General features: G+C 44.0%; 1 protein-coding gene across 8 annotated transcripts in view; it reads left to right on the forward strand.

Annotated features, from left to right (window-relative positions):
* Positions 1–16,391, forward strand: part of TMCO1 (transmembrane and coiled-coil domains 1) — a 19,832-nt gene extending 3,441 nt beyond the window's left edge. Inside the window, exons 3-9 of one of the 8 annotated variants that reach the window (XR_003256469.1) lie at positions 1,327–1,401; positions 2,088–2,147; positions 5,717–5,763; positions 6,401–6,468; positions 10,027–10,116; positions 15,443–15,617; positions 16,039–16,128. Coding sequence is in view for 4 of the 8 variants with exons in the window: in XM_026084620.1 (XP_025940405.1) it covers positions 1,327–1,401; positions 2,088–2,147; positions 5,717–5,763; positions 6,401–6,468; positions 9,972–10,116; positions 16,039–16,137 (494 nt within the window). In the remaining 4 variants the exon portion in view is untranslated. Of the gene's footprint in view, positions 1–1,326; positions 1,402–2,087; positions 2,148–5,716; positions 5,764–6,400; positions 6,469–9,971; positions 10,117–12,526; positions 12,777–15,442; positions 15,618–16,038 lie in introns of all 8 variants that reach the window. The other 7 variants (XR_003256468.1, XR_003256467.1, XR_003256466.1 and 4 more) reach the window with 7 other exon arrangements.
* The last annotated feature ends 3,055 nt before the right edge of the window (positions 16,392–19,446 follow it).

Genomic DNA, 19,446 nt, shown 5'->3' on the forward strand with positions numbered 1-19,446 from the left:
CAATGCACTAAGAAGCACTGTCTAATGGCTTATAGACAACTTGCAAAGTAGACCACTTTGGCCATACCCTTTATCCGTTAGCTAACACATCTGAAACAGGAAAAAACGCGTGAGAGATCTTTAAGTTCTCCCATGACAGTCCCAAGAATCCTTACAGTTTGCAAAAACAAATGGGCCGAGTAGTATGTTTGGGCAGACATAGTTACTCATAGTTCTTAGTTTCATCATTCTCTACCTTCTCATTTCTGTTGAGAATTACAATGCTGTCTGAGACTGGTAGAAAAATGATAGCAGGTGTTCTGAGGTAAATATAGTGGTAAACTTGCAAGGCTGAAGTACGTCTGTGATTAGAAGGGCTTCTCCAGAAGTGTTGTTGTGCTGTGGGTGTTCCTGCAGACAGGCTTGTCAGACTGCCTGATACTTAGTTATTTGTCCTGCACAAACTATAAGGGAATTAGAGCTGTAGAGTACCTCAGGGACGGCGTAAGGCTCAATAGTGCTGTCTAGAGTGAAGCTGTTATCCAGAGGAGTCCTCTTATTAGAACYGGGAACAACAGTTAGGCCAGAATTGGGTCAAAGTGTTCTCCACTTGGGATTTGAGTTGGGGGCCCTGGGATTATGTGGACTAGGGTTGGGATAGACTGATCAGGATTGCTAAAATATACTCGGTTTAAGGAAGGCTATTGAGAAGGCATTCTGTGAGCATTGGGTGTGTTGTGTCATCTGTCAGCTCTGTCCAGTGTTCCCTCTGAGCAAACTTGCCTGGTTTGTTCCCTTGCGTTAGCCGGCCTACCAGAGAGGTGCCTCTTCTATGAAAAGAGTAAGAGTCAGCTCTTCCATAGTAATGTAGTAAGACACAATTAAGTATCTTGTCTGGGCTAGTATGGCTGGCTTGGCAATTATGTGACTGACTTGCAAATCACCTGCATTTCAGAAGSCGGCACCACAAACCTTTGTGTGACTTGGAAATCTGGCTATCTTCTTTGTTTTAGCTGTGCTGTGATATCACAGAAAAGTTGGAGTTGTCAGGGACCTCTGGAGATCATGTGATCTAGCCCCTCTGCCCCTCAGGCAGGGTCAGCTAGAGCAGGTTGCCCAGGTTATCAAGGCTAGAATATCTGTGCTGAATTAATATTTAGTATAGGAGAAAAGTCCTAATGCTCACTTCTCTAAGGGTGATTCTGTGAGCCAACAGGAATCAGCAATATTTGTTGGTAGAGTAGATGTGGTACAGACAAATACAGTTTAGAATAAAAAGAGGACTGTTACTTGTTAGGCTATAGCCATGCTTTATCATCTTCACTTACTGTAGTACTCTTGTTATAGGTCTTAAATTAAAACCTGTCTTTTACTTTTTGGAAAAGACAGCCCTTCTTGTTATCAGCAGAAGAGCATTTGCAGGTGAGCAGTCCAGTTACTATATCGCAGTATGAGTTAACTCTGCTGGTTTAATAACTGTTGGCTTTTCTTGGTGCAGTGTTAGTTGCTTGCAGATGTTTGGCGAGTGTCTGATTTGGGGTTTTAGTAACTTTGAGCTTAGGCTCTTACTTTAAAATCTTGGAAATGCCTCAATACTAATTAACCGAAGAATAATGGGGAGGTCGTGGCCAACTGCTTGGACAGCATTTCCCCTGAGAATGTGTGCCTGTGAAGAAGGGATGTGAGAGAACACAGGCTTTCCTGTGCTCTGCTTCCCACTGAAAATAATCAGGAGCAGAACTTGCCATAAAGCTCTCTTCATTACACTTGCTGAATCAAAAGTACTGTCTAATACTAACGACAAATCAGCAAGGGTCATTTGAGCCAGCATGGTCCCAAGGCTGCTTGGTTAACAATGTAACAGGTTCTCAACAGTTTAAAATTAATCCTTTGAAATTTTCCTAAATCACATCCTGACTTTGGAAAATATTTTTGACTTTAAGTGTTTGGTTTGGTCAGTCTTGGGTAGATTATAAGTTGCAGATGCTGAATATGTTCTTAGTCCCAGCTGTTCTCCAAAGAGAATAAGATGTTTTGTTTGGTATGTGGAAGAGGGGGTTGGTATCATTATTTGGAAATGATGGAATATCTTTCTTTGCACTTTGCAGTGGAAAAGAAGAAGGAAACGATAACTGAATCAGCAGGCCGACAGCAGAAAAAGAAAATAGGTAAGATTGGAAGGCATTCCAAGAATAAGGGGAAAGTTCAGAAACTTCTGGAAGTGTTTGTCTGTTCCTTCTTTGCAAAACTATTTATTTGAAGTGGTTCTTGTCCTGATGACTGGAATACAAACCCTTTTGCTTATTTTCCCAAGAGAACTGCCTCCGGATGGTTTCAGTCAAATTTAGAGAAGGGCGGCACCGCTGAGAGGAGCAATGCTTCTACTCCTTGTTGATCTAGTTGCCTTTCTCCTTGAGCTGGGCCTTTATATCCATGACTATTATTAACTGCTGTTCTCAGCTCATTGCTGCAGTACACTGGCAGCTTGCAAAATCTGTGTGACTATATGACTGTGATTTCAGATTTTTTGTTTTGTTTTTTTTCCTCATTTGAACACTTCAGAGCTAAGAGTGTTTGCCTGAGTTAGCTCTTACTGTGCTTAGATTTATTTCAACCTTGATAAGTTAGTTCTATTCAATTTTAAGTACTGATTTATATTTCCATTCTTTTTCTCTTTCATTGTCAATATAGTTAAGTAGTTCTAGGTTGAGGTAACTCTTTAAATGCTGGACTATGCGAGAACACAATGTGGTGATTTTTGAGGGACATTAACTTTAGAAGGTTCTGTAATCTGCAGAAGTCTAAGGTAAAACACGCGGTGAAGCCCAGTTAAATTATTGCAGAAATCATTGCAGGAACACTTCTGAGAACTCCTGGGGGTTGATTTCCTCATTCCTATGTAACGCCAGGTAGCTGGATTAGTCGTTTGATTTTTGCAAAGCCTGGGAATAATTATAAACATCTCTTCAAACAGTTCTTCCTAGGTATAAAATCTGTTATCGCTAGACTCCTGAAGGGACAGGAACCAAAACTCTTCTTGCAGATTTTCAGTTCCTAATCATCCATGCATGGGATGAATATTACTTATTGGATAAGGCAACTTTTTAATCTTGTTTCATTCTGTTGTTACATATGGTCACTTTCCAATGTGTGGCAATGTGACTTTTTTCAGGGCACCATCCAACTCATGTTTCTAGCAGAGAATATTTTGTTTGTGCTTGGACTAAACTAATAAACAATAGAATCTGAGGAACTCAGATGATCCACTGATTTTTTTTTTATATGCTGAAATAATCTTGTTTTGCAAATGAAAAACAAAGCACAAAGGGACTAAGAACAAAACTTTGGAAATGACCACTGATTTTGTTTGCTGTGATGCTTGCTGGCCAAGCTTAAGATACTTGGATTGCTTTGTTTTTGGTGGTTTTATTTTTTGTGCAAGTGCTGCTAACTTTGGCATTTGATTTGTTTTCAGGCAGAGCTAAATGCTTAGTGATTCTGAAAAATCAGACTCTAAATGTCAAGCTGGACTTCCAGAAAATGACTCGCAGCTTTTAACTACTTTCGAGAACTCTGGTCCCAGTGACACTGAATATCAAATTATTCTGCAAAATGTATCATTGTAACATCAAGATTACTTGTATTGGAATTCCCTTAAATTTTATCATTCTAGTTCAAAAAAAAATGAACGCAGACTTTACAGATAAGTCACAGTCRTGGTACAGACCTGCCTCAGTTGCCATCTGTCTTGTGCGCAGAACAAGGCAGGAGGTGTGTGTATGATATTGCTGTGTTATGTAAGGGATGAATCATGCATATGCACAAGGAGGTAGGATGAAAGTTGCATGGACAAACTTAACTTGGTGTTTCCTAGTTATCAAACTTTTTTTTTTTAATGGAAAAGTGAACCAACTTCAATCATATTGTGCCCAGATCACCATTCACAATGCTGGAACAGCAGACCTTTAACATCATGGCACAGTCTTCTGCCGTATGAGCTTAGAGAGTATGTCTTTTAACTTGTAACTTCGCTACTGTTCTCTTCCGTGGGCCCCTGGAAGGAAAGGTGGTAACATTCCCAATAGCTCACATGAATACTTGGTAGACAGCAAAAAAAAAAAAAAAGTTGGCAAAAATATTATTGCTGTATCCTCTTGGTTTGTGTTCCAGTCAGCAGAAATAGAAGAGTCAGGATTTCAGGATGCTGCTTGTTGATGACTTATCCAGCCCTTTTTCCCTGTGCCTCCACCCAGCTCCATAGTATAGTGCTTAAATGCTGCTTATGCATGAGTTGTGCAGGATTAGTCCATTTACAGAAAATGGTCAGGCACCTGGGGCCTGTTTGTTCTGAATATGTAGAAATGCATGAGGAAACAGGTCAGATATATTGGGGATCTGGGCTGTATTCCTTTTATCCCTGTGTAACCTTTAGTCCATCTCACTAAATGGTTAGTTATGTAGCAGAGGGAAAAAACAAGTATTTGTGCCAAATGTGATTCCTAAAGAGCTGGCCTGTGCTTGCTGAAATGTCCCAGAACAAAATTCTTCACCTTGGTCAGGAAGCAGGTGTCTGGAAAATTCCTGCCTTAGGGATGGTTTGTAGTTATAAGCAATTGGATTTAGCAACAGGGATTCTAAGAAATTGGATATGGGTATTGCTGTTGCTTTGCCTAACATATACTGCGAGTCCCTATATTTGACATCTTTTAATTGGGGTTTGAGAAATAACTGTTGGGCTTCTGTGCTGTGGGCCTCTTGTATTGATACTTCAGCAGGGATCGACTGCACAACTCACATGCTTGGATAGCCCTTGACAGTCCTCCTGTCTGTCTCCCTGTCTTCCCTCACGCTATTCCTCGGATATTTCATCATCATCCGCATCCTTACTCCAGCTAGGTATTCCCTGAAAGCCTTGGCTGCCCCTCTGGATCCTGAATCTGGGAGAAGCACAGTGGGTGAGGTGGGATGGGGACATAGGACAAACGTGGTGATAGGCAGTAGATAACAGTTTAGCCTGGAGCAACCCCCTTATGAGGGGCATGGATGCCTTCCCCAGTATCTCACAACTGGGGGTCTTTTGGAGTTTGTGGTGACTTGAGGGGAGACTAAATTTCAAAAGAAGTATTTTAAACTGTTTCCTGAAAAGCATAATAGTACATGCTTCACTTTAAATTCATGTAGAATGCATCTTTCTTCTCTAGAAAATCCTTCAGGTGTGATAAGGGTCCAAAATCCATTACTAAGAGCAGTAGGATGTTAGACTTGCTGAGTGCAGCTCCTGGCTCCATGTGTCCTTTTGATGTTCCTTCTGAAACCTCCAAAATGAAATCCTTGCTTACATTGCATATTGGTAGTGGTGAGCCTGGTGTGCGACTAATTCAGACCACGCTCCTTTGGAAGTGTGGTATGCAGGCGTTGTCTTTGTTTTCTGGCCACATTGCTCATGCTGCTGTGTTGGTTGAGTTGGCAAATTCCGCATTCTGTGAATTTCTCCCAGAAGTGCTGAATGTGTGATTCTAGCCTCTTTTGTGCCTGCTTTGCTGCATGTTACTGTGATGGAGGAGCAGTTGGCTATGTACACTTTTTCACTTTGTACTGTCTGGCATAGAGAGCTGGAGTTGGTTTTGGAAGTGTTACTGGTTTGGAGAGCCAAGAAGGTTAAGTTTTCCTGGAAATGAAAACACTGTGGTTTCTAGGTTGGTATAACTGATGATAACTGTTGTTTTTTGCTTTCCAGAGAGACAAGAAGAGAAACTGAAGAATAACAACAGAGACTTGTCAATGGTGAGAAAATTAAAGCCTGTTCCTAATTGCTGAAGGTTTCAATCAGCAGCTTTCCAACAGAAAGACTTTGTTCACTTGGCAGAGATAGTTGCTCCTCCTCCTGACTGTTCTCTCTGGATCATCTCTAGTAGATACAGATTTGGTATGATGCACAGAGTTCTCCAGCAGTTACCATTTCATCTAATCCCCAGCCTTAGTTATTTTCATATTTATAAGCCTCCATAATGTTATCAAAGTAGGATTAATTTGTGTGACTTCCTCCTGTAAGTTCTGTCTTTGTAATGAGCCCCCTGGTTTTATTATTTCTCTCCAACTCTTTCATGTGATAGTTGTATAGGCTTAACAAAGAAACAACCTGTGGAAGGTAACAGGACAATTCTTGAGCACTCGGATCTTTCGTGAAGCAGCTCTTCACATTAGTGATCCACAGTGTGGCTACCTCTGCACCTAGTTGTTGACCAGCCTTCTCTTTGAGAGTTCTCTGCTCTCTTCCCATGCAATCCCTCTGGCCTTCTGAGTTGTCTGTTTTCCTTCTAGGTTACAGTGATGCTGTGCAAAGCCTGTTCTTGAGGGCATGAGCCCTTAATCCCTCAATGTAGGCCTGTTGTTTGACTTGCTCTGACCATTTTGCTTGCAGGTTCGGATGAAATCCATGTTTGCCATTGGCTTCTGCTTCACTGCGTTGATGGGAATGTTTAATTCTATGTAAGTATCAACTTCCTGGATTTTTCTGGAGTTTTCATGGTGAGTATATTCTCCTTCCTTCTCTATCAATTAAAATGCTTTAGTGATGGCATGGTGCATCTAAGAACTCTGACTAGTCTGTGTAAAATGGATCAGTATTTCATATGAAGATGCAGTTGTTTGATCACAGCATACTGCTGTTTTGCTTGAGGGGAGACACTGCATACTGGAGCTCTTGAATGCAATCTAGACACAACTCTAACATCCTTGCTGCCTGGGGGCATCTTGACCAGGGCAAGTTTGGTGGTAGAGACTGGGCATGCAGTCACAGTTTTCAGTTTCTTTGGCTTTGCTAAGTAATGTGACCGAAGGACTCTGGCAAGCAAAACTGTGCCAGGCCTCCTAGCCCTTAGAAATGGGCTGTTTTTGCAGTGTTGGTTGTTGCACTCTTTAAGGTGTTTAGAGTCGAGATATTAAGAAGTCCAGGCATGGACTCTAATATCTTCCTTTGCTTTAAAAATGACCTGGGATTGGTCTGTTGAAAAATAGCTTTTAGGTTGCGTGATGATAGTTCATCTTTTTGCTTTGTTTCAAACATGCAAAACTGGAAGACTGTGCCTAGTTTTTAGAGCTTGGTTCAGTCTTGAAATGTAAGCTTCCTACTGGCTGCAAAATCTGAAGATAATATGAATATGGTTAATATAAACTTCAGGAGACTATGTATCTGGGCAGTATACTTATCCTGTAAACAGGAGTTGTCATCTTTACATTCTTGGACACCAAAACCTTTGGCTTCTCTGCTGGCAGTCCCAAGATACAGTCAATTGTTATTTTATTACAGATCTGTGTGTGGATAAATTGGAAATGGSGTAGCATAATAGCATAACTGCCTCTGTGTGGACTCTTATTTATTCAGCTTAGTCAGACTTCAGCATCAGCCTTCTATGGAACTCTGTGAAACTGAGCAGAGGAATGCAGCACCAAAGGACTGTAAAATTTGGGTGCAGTCTTTGGTCATYGTTGTCTCATTTAACTGCAGTCCTGAGAGGGGATGGGGAGATATCTTCAGTCATGTGTCCAGGTGTGTGAGAGTGGGACCATGATTTGTAGTGCTGCGCCCGAGGCATTAAAATGTTTGCCCAGCTATTTGGGTGCAAGACTTTCAAACCACCTACTCTGTCTAGTTTACTTAGAGTGGGAGGATGCAGTTCTGAGGCAGTTCAAAGGATGCTGTGATTTACAAGTGTTACATGACTGTAAATTCTTTAAAAGCTTTRGGAAGGAATTGATCTTGGTTAAATCCTGTATGGATCCACCTTCAGTATGTATTAACCTTTAAAAAAAAAAAAAAATCAGTTTATTCTCCTTTAAGACCACAAAGTTTACTTGTCTTGCTCCATTCTCCCTTGAGGATTCCTGTCCACACAGATGATGCTACTAACCACAGGACTGACATGAAGCTTTTGGGATGTCTTGCCTTTAACAGTCTATCCTTAGAAGCCATTCTGGGAACCTAAGTATGAGTATCCAGAGAGCTCAGTGGATGTTTGGATGGAAATAGCTTTCTTGCTAAAGCCAGCAATTCAGAGGTTGTTGAATCAAAATCTAAAGATTTGGCTGTCTTGGCTTTGAGGCTAGATAGTTAGATTTGCACTTCTGGTCTCAATACAAGCTAGCAAACGCGTTTGTATCTGAGTGGCAGCTTTGGTGGGTTGTATCTGCACTGTCTGAAGCTTGTAGAATGGTTTGACAGAGTTGGTTCTCACTTATGTACTGTCATTCTCTTGACATAGCAAAAAGAGCAGCTGCCTGTCTCAGGGTGAGAGTACGTCAGTTATGAATTCATGAGGCTGTGGGTGCAGTATGAAAAGGAGAAGTGTGGCTGACACCTGCAATGACTTTAGTCTTGTTTGCTGGTCTTTTCTGTTCTTGAACGAATTCACTGTTCTAGGGGATAAAAGGAGCAGGCATACATGTATGATGCAGACACCCAGCTGCTCTGTGACTGGGCACCTTACCTCTGCCATATGCTTAGCAGAAAATAGCCAAAATGGAAATTACTGTAATAACTGGCTCTGTTTCTTACAATGTAGGTAATGGGGCAATGGGGTGGACCACACTGGAAGGACACATAGGCGTCAAGAAGGCAGGTTTAAACCCAAAGAGCAGAATGCCACAGTGAAGACTTATGACAGTGACGCTGAATGACTCTTGTGGCTTAGAAGGCCCTCTAGGGCAGGGAAATCTGTGGTGAGGTGCGGGGGGATGGACAGACAGGGGACTCCAAGCAGATGCGCTTTCTTCTTGCAGGGAGATTAGCTTCCATGTGTGTCAATTTTCTTTTGTCAAAAATGTCTTAATATAATCAGTTCTGAACCCCTGTTGTATTCTTTTCTGAACTGCATTTTCTAGTACTTCTTCATGATAACTGCAAAAACCTGCTAGACGGAAAAGCAGGTACCTCAGGGTGCTACTGCTGAAATACTTGTCATTCTCATAGCAGGAATAACGCAGAATTTTAAACCGCTGGGGGATGTGACAGGGAGATAAACATCCGTTCCTAGGTCTCCTGCCAAACTGCCTGTGAGATGTAAACAAAGTTGGCGTGCATTTGAGCTGTAGCTGTGTGAATGCATCTCCACAGGAAAGGACGCTCATTTAGGATCTCTTGAAACAAGAAACACCTGTTAGAAAATCAGTGCATGCAGAGAAAATAACATCCAAGTATGCACATGCTGATGAGGCAGCATACGTACTTTACTTCAAAAGGTTGGGTTGACTGTCTGGGTTGGGAGAAATCTTTGCAAACTAGCCAGAATTCGCACTTTGCCTGACGCCCTGGAATGCGGACCTGGAGGAGCTCCAGGAGCAGGACAGGCTGCTTGGAATAGTCAGTATCGTCCTGCTTCTGCACTGCCTCTTTCTTCAGAGCTAATGCAGAGAAGGCTATTGGTATTAAAAAGCATTCTCTCAATGATTATCGTACACATCGTTCTTGTGCTGACAAATACAGCTGCTCTACGAAAGGAAAAAATGTGTTTGGTTTATGCTCTGCTTAAAGCAAAGAGTTCATCTTCTTGCAGTAACCTCATTACAGCAGAGTGATAGTCATCCATCTTTTAGTCAAGTGCTGACTGTGTTCTGGGGAGCGATCTGCTACATTTGCAGTTTACTTATACTTTTTATTTAAAAGCCAAAACACCAGCCAAGATTTTTGTCCAGCTGATCACTTATAAATCACCGTGAAACACCTTGTCTCTTACCATGGTAAAACAGTTGCTGAGGGAAGCCTATTTAATCTTTGGATGAGTGGTGATCTGGGGCAGAGGCCTGTGTGAGAGGTGTACTTAGTCTCCGTGGTGTAGTGTACATAGAGATGGGCTGGGGAAGGCAGCATGGCTTTTGCAGCCTTCCACGTGGTCTCGTCTGCTCTGATGGTCTGTTGGAGATGCTTACTTCTGTTTCTTCTACAGCCAAGGACTCTGTTACTGTCCCCAGTTGTGATCCAGCACTTTCTTTTCCAGATTTGATGGCCGAGTGGTGGCAAAGCTTCCTTTTATCCCCCTCTCGTACATTCAGGGTTTATCCCACCGCAACCTTCTGGGTGAGGATTACACTGACTGCTCCTTCATCTTCCTCTACATTCTCTGCACGATGTCTATCAGACAGGTGAGTACACTGAGTCTCCTGCATGCCTGGATCAGGGAAGGCATATCTCCACCATGCGTAAAGAAGAGGCAGTTACTGCTGAGCAGTTTTGCATGTATAATCTTTGATCTGCTTGTGACTTTCATGCATGGCTTTATTCCTAGGCTTCATGTTCAAAGCAATTGTGGGTTGGGATCTTACAAACAGCCACTATCCTGAAACGTGGAAGACTTGACTAGAGGCATTAAGATTGCTCTAGAGTGCTAGGACAGAGTTGGAAGAAACAGCTTCTTTCCTCGTGTCAGTCTCGGATAGCTTTGTGGATTGCCATGGTTAGCCTTCAGCAAAAGACACATCTCCATCAGAAGGCAATATAAGTACTACTTCTTCCCAATTATGACTTCTACAGTAATATGAGAATAGAGAAGTGTTGCATCTTGAGGGGAATCTTCTTCGTTGGCTTGAGGCCTGTAAAAGCTCAATCAGTCCATAGATTTGTTAGAAAAGTGGGGAAATAGTTAAACTTGTTCTTTTGCTTTTGTCCTTCCTGTTTTTGCCGACAGCCTGACTTTTCACAGTCTTAAGAACTTTACCTTTGAATAGAGTCTCTCGCAGTATGAGGAATGTAACTCAGAAAGGGGGCCTGGTGTGATAAGCTACCCGTAGCTGCCCAACAAATCTGGTTAGTCACATCTTCTGCAAAAAAGCATCAACCAAGATAAGGGGAAGTGCATGGTYGGGTATAGGCTGTTACCCAGCTGGATGACAACCATGTGTTTAGTAGTAGTGATGGACTGAGGTGGTGATTTAACTGACAGAATGGCTGGTGAGGACAAGGGACCGTTCTCAGTGCAACCAAAAGTTTTTGTTTGCTGTGTTCCCCTAGGGAGTGCTGGGGAGAAATTAATAGACTCTGGGGGTTGGATGAATGCTGGTGCAATTAGCTGCAAATTATCTGCTCCTCTATATTTATATTTCCCTTTTCTTTGATTCACTTCCTGAATTCTTGCTGCTTTTCTCCTTGACCGACTTGTTGCTTTTCCTCAGGGGGTGCCAAGGGACTTAAAGGCTTAAAGCAGATCAGCAAAGGGAAGTGACATGTTATGCCAGCTGCTGTCAGATGTTTGGATGAACTTGAGGAACAGCTTAATAATAGAAAGTTAGTTCCTTTAGTCATAAAGTGCATGCTAATGAATCAAATTCTCCATAATTCTCCATAACGGGTGCTTATATTGAAAGGCATCTGTGGTCCTGTGCAAAAGCAAATAATGAACCATAATTTAGGTTGAAAGGGATCTCTGGAGGTTATCGGGTTCACCACCCCCTGCTCAAAGCAAGGCCAGCTTCGATGAGGCAAAGACCATGGGCTTCCTCATTGTGTTCTTCAAGACAAATCTTGTTTCACTTGCCAGTAACTGGAAAAGTGAATGCTGCTTTGAAAGAAATGAGACACTTTCAGCTTCTTGGATCACCTCCCTGACTTCCTGGGATGCTGAGGTCTGATGCTGTTCCTTCAGGCAGTCTTGCATGGTTCTGCTCTAGGTTACTCACCTGTTACATGGAAAGTCCCTTCTTTCCAGTGCTACAGGTTATTATATGAAACCAAACAGCACTGTCTACAAGATTTTTCTGCACCAGTTGGGTCGATTGGGGAACTCCATTGCTGAAAAATCCCCCGTGGATTTTTTTTTTGTCCAAAAATACAATTCCTGTGGTTAATTCTAGTTCTGGGCATTTCCTGCTGTTGCCTCTTGTGAAATGAGTAGACAGCTTGAACCGAATGGCGGGGCACTCTGGTTTTGGAGAAGAACACTGAGCGTTTTGAAGGGGAATGAGCTTTCAAGAGAAATTCTGGCAAAGAATTGTCCTCATGCAGAAAAGTTCCTGCTAATGGCCCAATGGGGGAGAAGGAGGTTTACCTTATCACTTTGGGGAAAGGGTGCTTCTGCTCTGAAGATTTGCAGATTGCAGCTTTAGCGGTGCTCCTTTATTTATATGATTGTGATTGATTATACCTTCTCCAGCTAGCTGCTAGACAGCTCTAAGTTTTGTTATCCTTGCCCTGTGGACTGAAGGGCAGAGACCAGCTATGTTAGTTTGTGCAAGAGCTAGGAGCAGAAACTGTGACTGCTGGCATCCTGCTTCTGGCTTTATTACTGTTTGAAGGAACTTTGCATGATAACAGCATTGGGAAAAGGACTTTGAAGGAGTGTGAGAGGCCAAGGGAGAGGGGAAGAAAGCAATTACAGGCTTAAAATGGTGTCAAAGACTTGCTTTCGGTGCTGTGACCATAGAGGTGAAAGCTTCATGACCCTCTGAGTTTCACTGTGTGTAAAATGGGAAATCTCGCTAAGTCAGCTTCAAAAGAGCTGTTGGCCCAAGGGAGGAGAACTTATGTGGGACTGAGTGTCTGGTTTGATGCTGTTGACAGGAGAGGAAGGAAGAGAGGTGTACCAGAAGCCAGGGAACAGGTTGCAAACAAGCTAAAGAGGCCATACAACCATCAGCCTACTCTTAGAACCTGGAGCTGCACGTGAAGGGATTGAAGGCAGGGAAGAGCAGCATCAGGCAGCCTCCTCATGCAGTCCTCAGGCACGTGGGGATAATAAACTCTTCAAACACTGACTGGAAAGCTTGTTGCCTGTGACCTGGCCAGCATCTCCTGAAATAGTCAAATTGCAGTGAGTAACTTCCTTTGCGCTGTTCCCAGCTCTCCCTGGCACGTAAATCCTGTCCCCTAGTTCCTCCTGCCTTCCTGTTTGGAGAGAGGAGGATTGCTGGAAGAGGCCTTCCAGGGGTCCTTGAGCCACTGGGTTTCAGCTGGGAAAGTCTGTTGCTGGGCGTGAGGCATGATGTCAGGGTTACATCCTCTGCCCCGGCTCCTGTTACTGTGCTCCCAGCCTTCACCTGTGCTGTTTGTGGAGAGGAATATGCTGTTGTTCCTCAGGCGTTTGCTGGTCTTCACTTCCTTTTCACACAAGCCTGAACTGTCTCCTCTCTGAAACATGCTCCCAGTGGGAAAAGAAGCCAGTAATTATCCATACTGCCAGGAGTGCACTTTCCCACACAGCCTGATCTTGGAGCAGGGAACCACTCACTACCTTGTCTCTGAGGCCCCTTTTGAGTTTGAAGACAAAAGCAGAAGCAGCTCCCATCCTGCCTGTGATCATTTATGAAGAGGGTTCAGAAGAGCTTGGATAAACAATTTGTATGCTTAGGTTTTGTCATCTCTCACTCCTGCTCCTGAAGGTGATGGTCCTGTTTTTGCTGGAAGTGGGCTCTGCAAGGCATCCCAGTGCGATGCGGAGCACAGCAGACAGCAGGTTTCTGCTGGACCTTGCCCCAGCCCTGGTGTTTCCAGCTGCACGCACAGTGGGATTGTTGTCCAGCAAAACTGGCTTTGCAGCTAGTGCATGAGTCTAGCTGCCCTCCCGAGCAGGGAGGGGACTGCTCTGGAAGGATAATGCTGGCTAGGGTGGCTGTGGACTTGAACCCACTTGAATCCAAATGGGCTGTCATCTCTCTTCCTCTTAGAACTGCTCAAGCTGGTAGAGTAGGATTTAGCACTACAGTTTGTCTCTGTCCTGGTACTTACAGGTCTGGGGAGGGGGCAGTGCATGCTCCTTGTTCCCATTGATGCTCTACTAGGATCTCTACTCTGCTCTAGCTTTGTACTGGCTCATACATGGTAGGATCCTAGTCCTGCCTGCTGCTGACTCTGCAGCACCCTCTGGTGTTGTTGAATCCATGCATGAGCCTCTCGTTTTCTCTGTTCTGTCCTTTTCTTGACTAAGCTCTGAGAAGGGGAACCACACGAGGGAGTCTCCCACAGTAAAATGCTCTCCTTTATACCTTCAGTTACCACTACCCGTGGCTGACTTATGCAGGCCACAGATTTAATTGTGCTATGGACAAAGACGCTCAAGGTGGTTTTGCAGGGTCCAATTTTGGTCTGTCTGGGCTTAAAGTGTGGTACCGCACAAATGTGGCTAGACTTTTTCCACAGCCAACTCAGGGCTGGAAACAGTTGAGCTATATTTGTGCGGTGCCACACCTGAGTTAAGAGAGTCTGGCTCCTTCCGTTTAAGCCTAAGATGCATCTTTCCTGCCTGCCTGGGACTGCTGAGGCACAGCATAGTGCTGGTGCTCAGACTGGCTGGCGGCTGGAGCCTTCGAGGTGTGTTAAGGCGCGGGTACCCAGAGCTCTGGGGAACACGGTCAGTGAAACTGCTCCACAGCCAGTTGGGCTTGCGCTGAGCTGATGCTGCTAAAGATGCTYATGTGGAACCATGCAACTGTCTGCACTGCACTCCCTGTGGTGTCTTCTGGTGCTGTGTTATCTAGGCATTCCTGGAGAATAGTGTACCTGAGCCTCTTTGGCTCCAGGTGATGAATTGCTCAGTATGTAGTTTCTGAGTTGTTATGAATACAAGTATGCTCACTGTTCAGCAGGCATCCCACAAGTCCCTGCTGCATGTATATAATATCCTGTAGGAAACATGAGCTGTATTTAAAGGCTGTCTGGTAAATGATAGTGTTGTATCCTGTTATTTATCACTTGTGTTTGTTTTGAGCAGATACAGTGAAACTGTCATTCCTATTCAGTGTTCCCTTCCTTTTCTTTCCCATTTATGTGTGGGCTAAAACCTTCCTTTCCATAGTCTCCACCCAAGATGATTCCTGATTTTTAGCTTAGCTAAAACTCTTGCCTGCCTTTACGTTTGTTCCCCTTCTATGCTCAAAAAGTTAAAGAACTATATGACCTTACTAGCTGATCTGTCCTGCCAGTTGTTTTAGAGATGTCATTCAGGTTTGAAGAGAACCTCCCTCACTCCTGTTGTTGTTGTCTGGGCAGCCAGGGCTCAGCTGATAAAAGAGAGACATACACAGTCATTTTCTTCCTTTGCATCAGATCTCCGTCTTTTGCCAGCACTGCATAAGCAGCATTTACAGCTCTAGTTATTTACAGTGAAGGATGCAACTTAAAGAACAGGTAGCTCTTTTGTAGTTACACTGTTGCAAATTTTAAAAGGAGTTCCACAAAAATCAGAAAAGCTTTGAATTTTTAAATATTCTGCCGTGAGATTTATAGCTAGTTCCCTAACTCTGCTCTTCATTTTTTTTTGTCATTTTGTACTGAAACACCCTGCTCAGATGCAAATTTTTTTTAACAAGTGAGAATGCAGAGGAGGTCATTTCAATAGTCATTTTCTTGATTTTGCTATGTATGTACTGTTATACTGCATGTCTCCTGCAATCCGCTGTTCCTGTCTGTATCATTAACATTTGTTAATTCTGTGTCTAAATTCCTGACTTGAATTTGGCACTTTCTCTGACCCAATTTCAGGCTGCATTACGTGAGAGCCTTCCTTGCTGGTTTGCAGAACCTCAGGCTCTGGCTGTTGTTGACGGTGGTTTCTGGAACTTGTGAAAACTGAAAGCTGCTTTGTTTCAGCCTTCAAACAGACATTGGGAGCCTGCTCCTGTGTGTGCATTGCAGCTAAACTGGAAAAATAACTCTTGTAGGTTGATTCAAACCAACCCATGTGCAAAGACTAGTCTGTAACTGTGTATCTGCTAACCGACTACCTTTTGTGTAGCTGGAGGTGGAAAAGAACCAGATTACTGTCCTCAGTTGAAATGCTAATTTAGCTGCAAGAAGGTTTTGGGAGGGGCTGGGGGAGATGGGCCCAGCTTTAATTGTAGCCATTGTAGACGGTTGTTTGGCTCTGTGCTGTTTTTCTTGTTTTCTTTTTCTTTGAATGGAAAGAGAGAGATCCATTGTATGTTAGGCAGACTGGTAGGGCTCAGTGGGTGAGAACTTGAATCTGTTGAAGCTAGTGGGAAAATTGCATTTGTAAGCAGAGCAGGGATTTCTTCCTCTTTTGTAGCTCCCTTGTCATGGCATGACACTGTCCTGCTCTTCTGTTCTTGTTTTTGCAGAACATCCAGAAGATGCTTGGCCTTGCTCCTTCCCGGGCTGCCACTAAGCAAGCAGGGGGCTTCCTTGGCCCGCCACCTCAGGCAGGGAAGTTCTCCTAAAGCACAGTCACAGCCTCCAGCACAGGTCTGACAGCTGCACCAGACTGCCTTCAGGGGGTAACAAGATTGGATTTTTACATCAGGCTTCTGTGTGTTCAAAAACAGCCTTTGGAGGATTGGCCACAGTTTTGGAAGTGTCTTGCATATGGAGTATTCTACCAGCAGCTGTTTGCTCATCCACACAAAGTTCTCAGAAGATAACTTGACCTTTTATTTCTGATGTACCTGAGAAATAAATGGTATGGGCATGTTGACTTAGATGTCTCTTAATTGTGCTATAGGACCAGTAGAACTATCTTGATTTAAGAGAGTGCAGTTGATTTAAATCTGTGGCATGGAAGTCAACTCAGATAGCAGGAATGAGAACTGCAAAATAGAAAATTTGGAAATTCAGAACAATCATACTGTGACTTGTCCCTCATGTCTTAGTCACACTGGCTGGAGCCCTGTATAGTATGGAGCTGGGCAAGCAGGTGGGTTTACTTCTTTTATAAAACTTGCGTTATTGAGGATGAGGCTTTTTGTTGGCTTGGGTGATTGGAGGTGCAGGAACCAGCCCCCTGTGCCTTGCTGCCCTTGGAGGTTGTGAGGTTCTGGATGTACTGTCACCCTGTGTCTTTCTGGCAGAGTATAGCCTCACGGAGGTTTTTGTGGCATTATGCTGCTTCCATTTAAGTTGCTTGTTTAGGCAGAATCTGCGCTGTTACAGTCATAACTTGAGACACACTTGGCCTTCAAACTTAACTTCAGTAGACTGTTAAATTATGTCAGTGCCATCCAGTGCTAACAAACCCTTTGCTGCCTGAGGGTTATGACAGCAGCATCTGTTTGTGCCACTTACTATACTGCTAAGCAGACTGATGATCAGTATGCATCTTAAAGGCCTCCAGCTTCCTTCTTAGGCATACTAAGGTATTGCAGGAAGCCCCCTGTGCTGTCTTCTACTTTGTCAAATAATTATCTGGTTCAGTTTTGTTGGACAGAGCCCTCCCCTCTTGTTTGAAAGGGGAGAATAAATCTTGCTGCCACACTGGTTAGGCTGACAGTAGTTCTACTGAAGCATGCAATAACCGTAGGGACTGTTGCTTCCTTGCTTCTGTGACCAGCAATTTATAATATGGTACCTCTGTCTAGGAGTTTTTAACTAGAGGCATGGCAAGGGAATAAATCTGAACCATCTTATGGCAGTGTAGTGCATGTGCATTACTGTCCCGAATACTAAATATTGGGATAATTCTCAGTAATAAGCATGGGGCACTTTGACTTGTCTACTTAAAGATAAATCATTTATGGGTGCTGGACCACGAGGCAGCATTATACATTCCTTAACCTGTCAAATATTTGGGTTTGAAGGGTATGTGTTGTATCCTGATGCTACCCAGCATGAGAACGCCGGGCTCTAAGGCTGCRTTTTTGACATTCCATCTCATCTGGTGTAGCTAGACTCCCACAAGGAGCAACCCCGGTTGTGTAATTCCTGTTTGCCTTATGTAGGACTGCTGGTTCAAAGAGCTGGTCCCATGGCAAAGCCAGCTAGCCAGAAACACCCCAGCCTCTTTCCTTCATGGATCAGCTTTGTTGAATTAGTTTATTCTGCAGCATATGGCTGTCAGATCCAACAGGATGGGTGGGGAACTGTAACAGCCAAATCTGATTAGGAGTAATGTCAAACTGCACCTTAATGAATTGGGAAATATGTGTGGTACGGTAAACTTGCCTGATACTGTCGCACAGACTCTGCCCTCAGCAAGTCTGTTGCATATTTTGAAATGCACATATTGCATCACACCACACTTTTATCACTTGGGGAGGGAAGCCTTTGCATGTCCAAAGGTCATCTGAAAATTATCAGTCTGTTGCTAGATTCTGCTTGCTTTCTCTTGTCATCTTCAAGTTTGATATAATCATTCCCTGGTGGTGGTTAATCATTATAACAAACTGAGAAGAACAGTTTTCCTAACCTAGGCCACTAAAGGTTTGAATTCTAAGAATAAACAAGGTTCTATGAAAAACAATTTATGACTACATGAAGACTCTAGTTTGGAGGAAGACAAGATGTCCTCAGTTCTGTTTCATGGATAACTTTAAAAAAAAAAAAAAAAAAAAAGAGGGGGGGGTGTTATATCAAGGTAAATAACTGCAGTCACCTCTCTGAAGAGGTTTGACTATTGCTGGCTGGTGATGCAAGGGGTGTTGCTGTTCTTTCACTGCACACAGTGCTCCGTTGATCATCTTGCACTCAGCTTTAGACCTGTTCATTTGCACTTTTTTTTTTTACTCTTTTTACAAATTGAGTGTAGTCTTGGGTCCTGTCCCTGGTAGTAGCTATTAGAAGGTATTACAGAGGAATGTTTTAGAAACTTCATAGTAGGTGGTTGTGAAATAATCTGTCCACTGGGAAGATGGTTTTCAAAGCTGCTCTGTTGTTGTGGCTGGGATAGATGGAGCTGTGTCGTAGATGGGCAAGGGTGAGAAGGTGGTGTAGCTGAACAGAGTTGAAGTTGCTCAAGGCAGTGGCGATGGCTGGGGGGCGCAGGGGGACTAAGACCTCTTAAGTCTCTAGTAAGTCTTCCTTAGGTGACTGGCTTGTGCCCTGAAGCAGGAAGACAGATGTCTGCATCATCCTGTTCTGCTGTGTCTTAATATAACAGCAGATATCTTGTTGTTAATGTAAAAAATAATGCAAGTAATACACTCGTGCTGGAGTGTTTGCTTTCCTGCTGCAGTGGGTCTCGGCTGTACGTACTGATTTGTTGTTTGGGGCAGGCTAAGCCTTTTAATGGGAAAGAGCCGTGTATGGCCCGCGCTTGATTTCCATGATGTGCGGCCAGTTCCTCTTACACTATTGGGACTGCAGCGTCTGCAAATCTCACGTTTGCCGAAACACCTGCAACTTCGGCGCTACCTCGGGGTGCTGGGAGAGCCGCCGTGGTGAGGCGTCGTGACGAGTGGTACACCGGATGTGTACGGGGGCGTGCGGAGGCGGGAGGGCTGCGGCGCGCAGTGCTCTCCAGGCATCGCGCTCGCCCCGGCCTCTTCCTGGCGCTCGCCACGCGAGCCCGGCGTTTCTGGAAGCTGTGGGCATGCTGCGGGCTGCTTTAACGGGGCTTTAACTAAGGCTGGACCAGGGGAAGTCGAAAAGAGGAGCCTTAGGAGCGGAAGGCAGGCGTGCAAGGTAAGGAAAGGGCACCCACGTTATTTATAAGCAGCAGAAGAGACCTGCAGGGTCTCACTGCCGTGCTGCCGCCGGAGCCGGGCCTTGCCCCGCAGCCCCGGGGCAGCGCCGGAGCCCGCACCAAGATGGCTGCC

This window comes from Apteryx rowi, unplaced genomic scaffold, assembly GCF_003343035.1.
Source record: "Apteryx rowi isolate R43461 unplaced genomic scaffold, aptRow1 scaffold_65, whole genome shotgun sequence".
Lineage (NCBI taxonomy): Eukaryota > Metazoa > Chordata > Aves > Apterygiformes > Apterygidae > Apteryx > Apteryx rowi.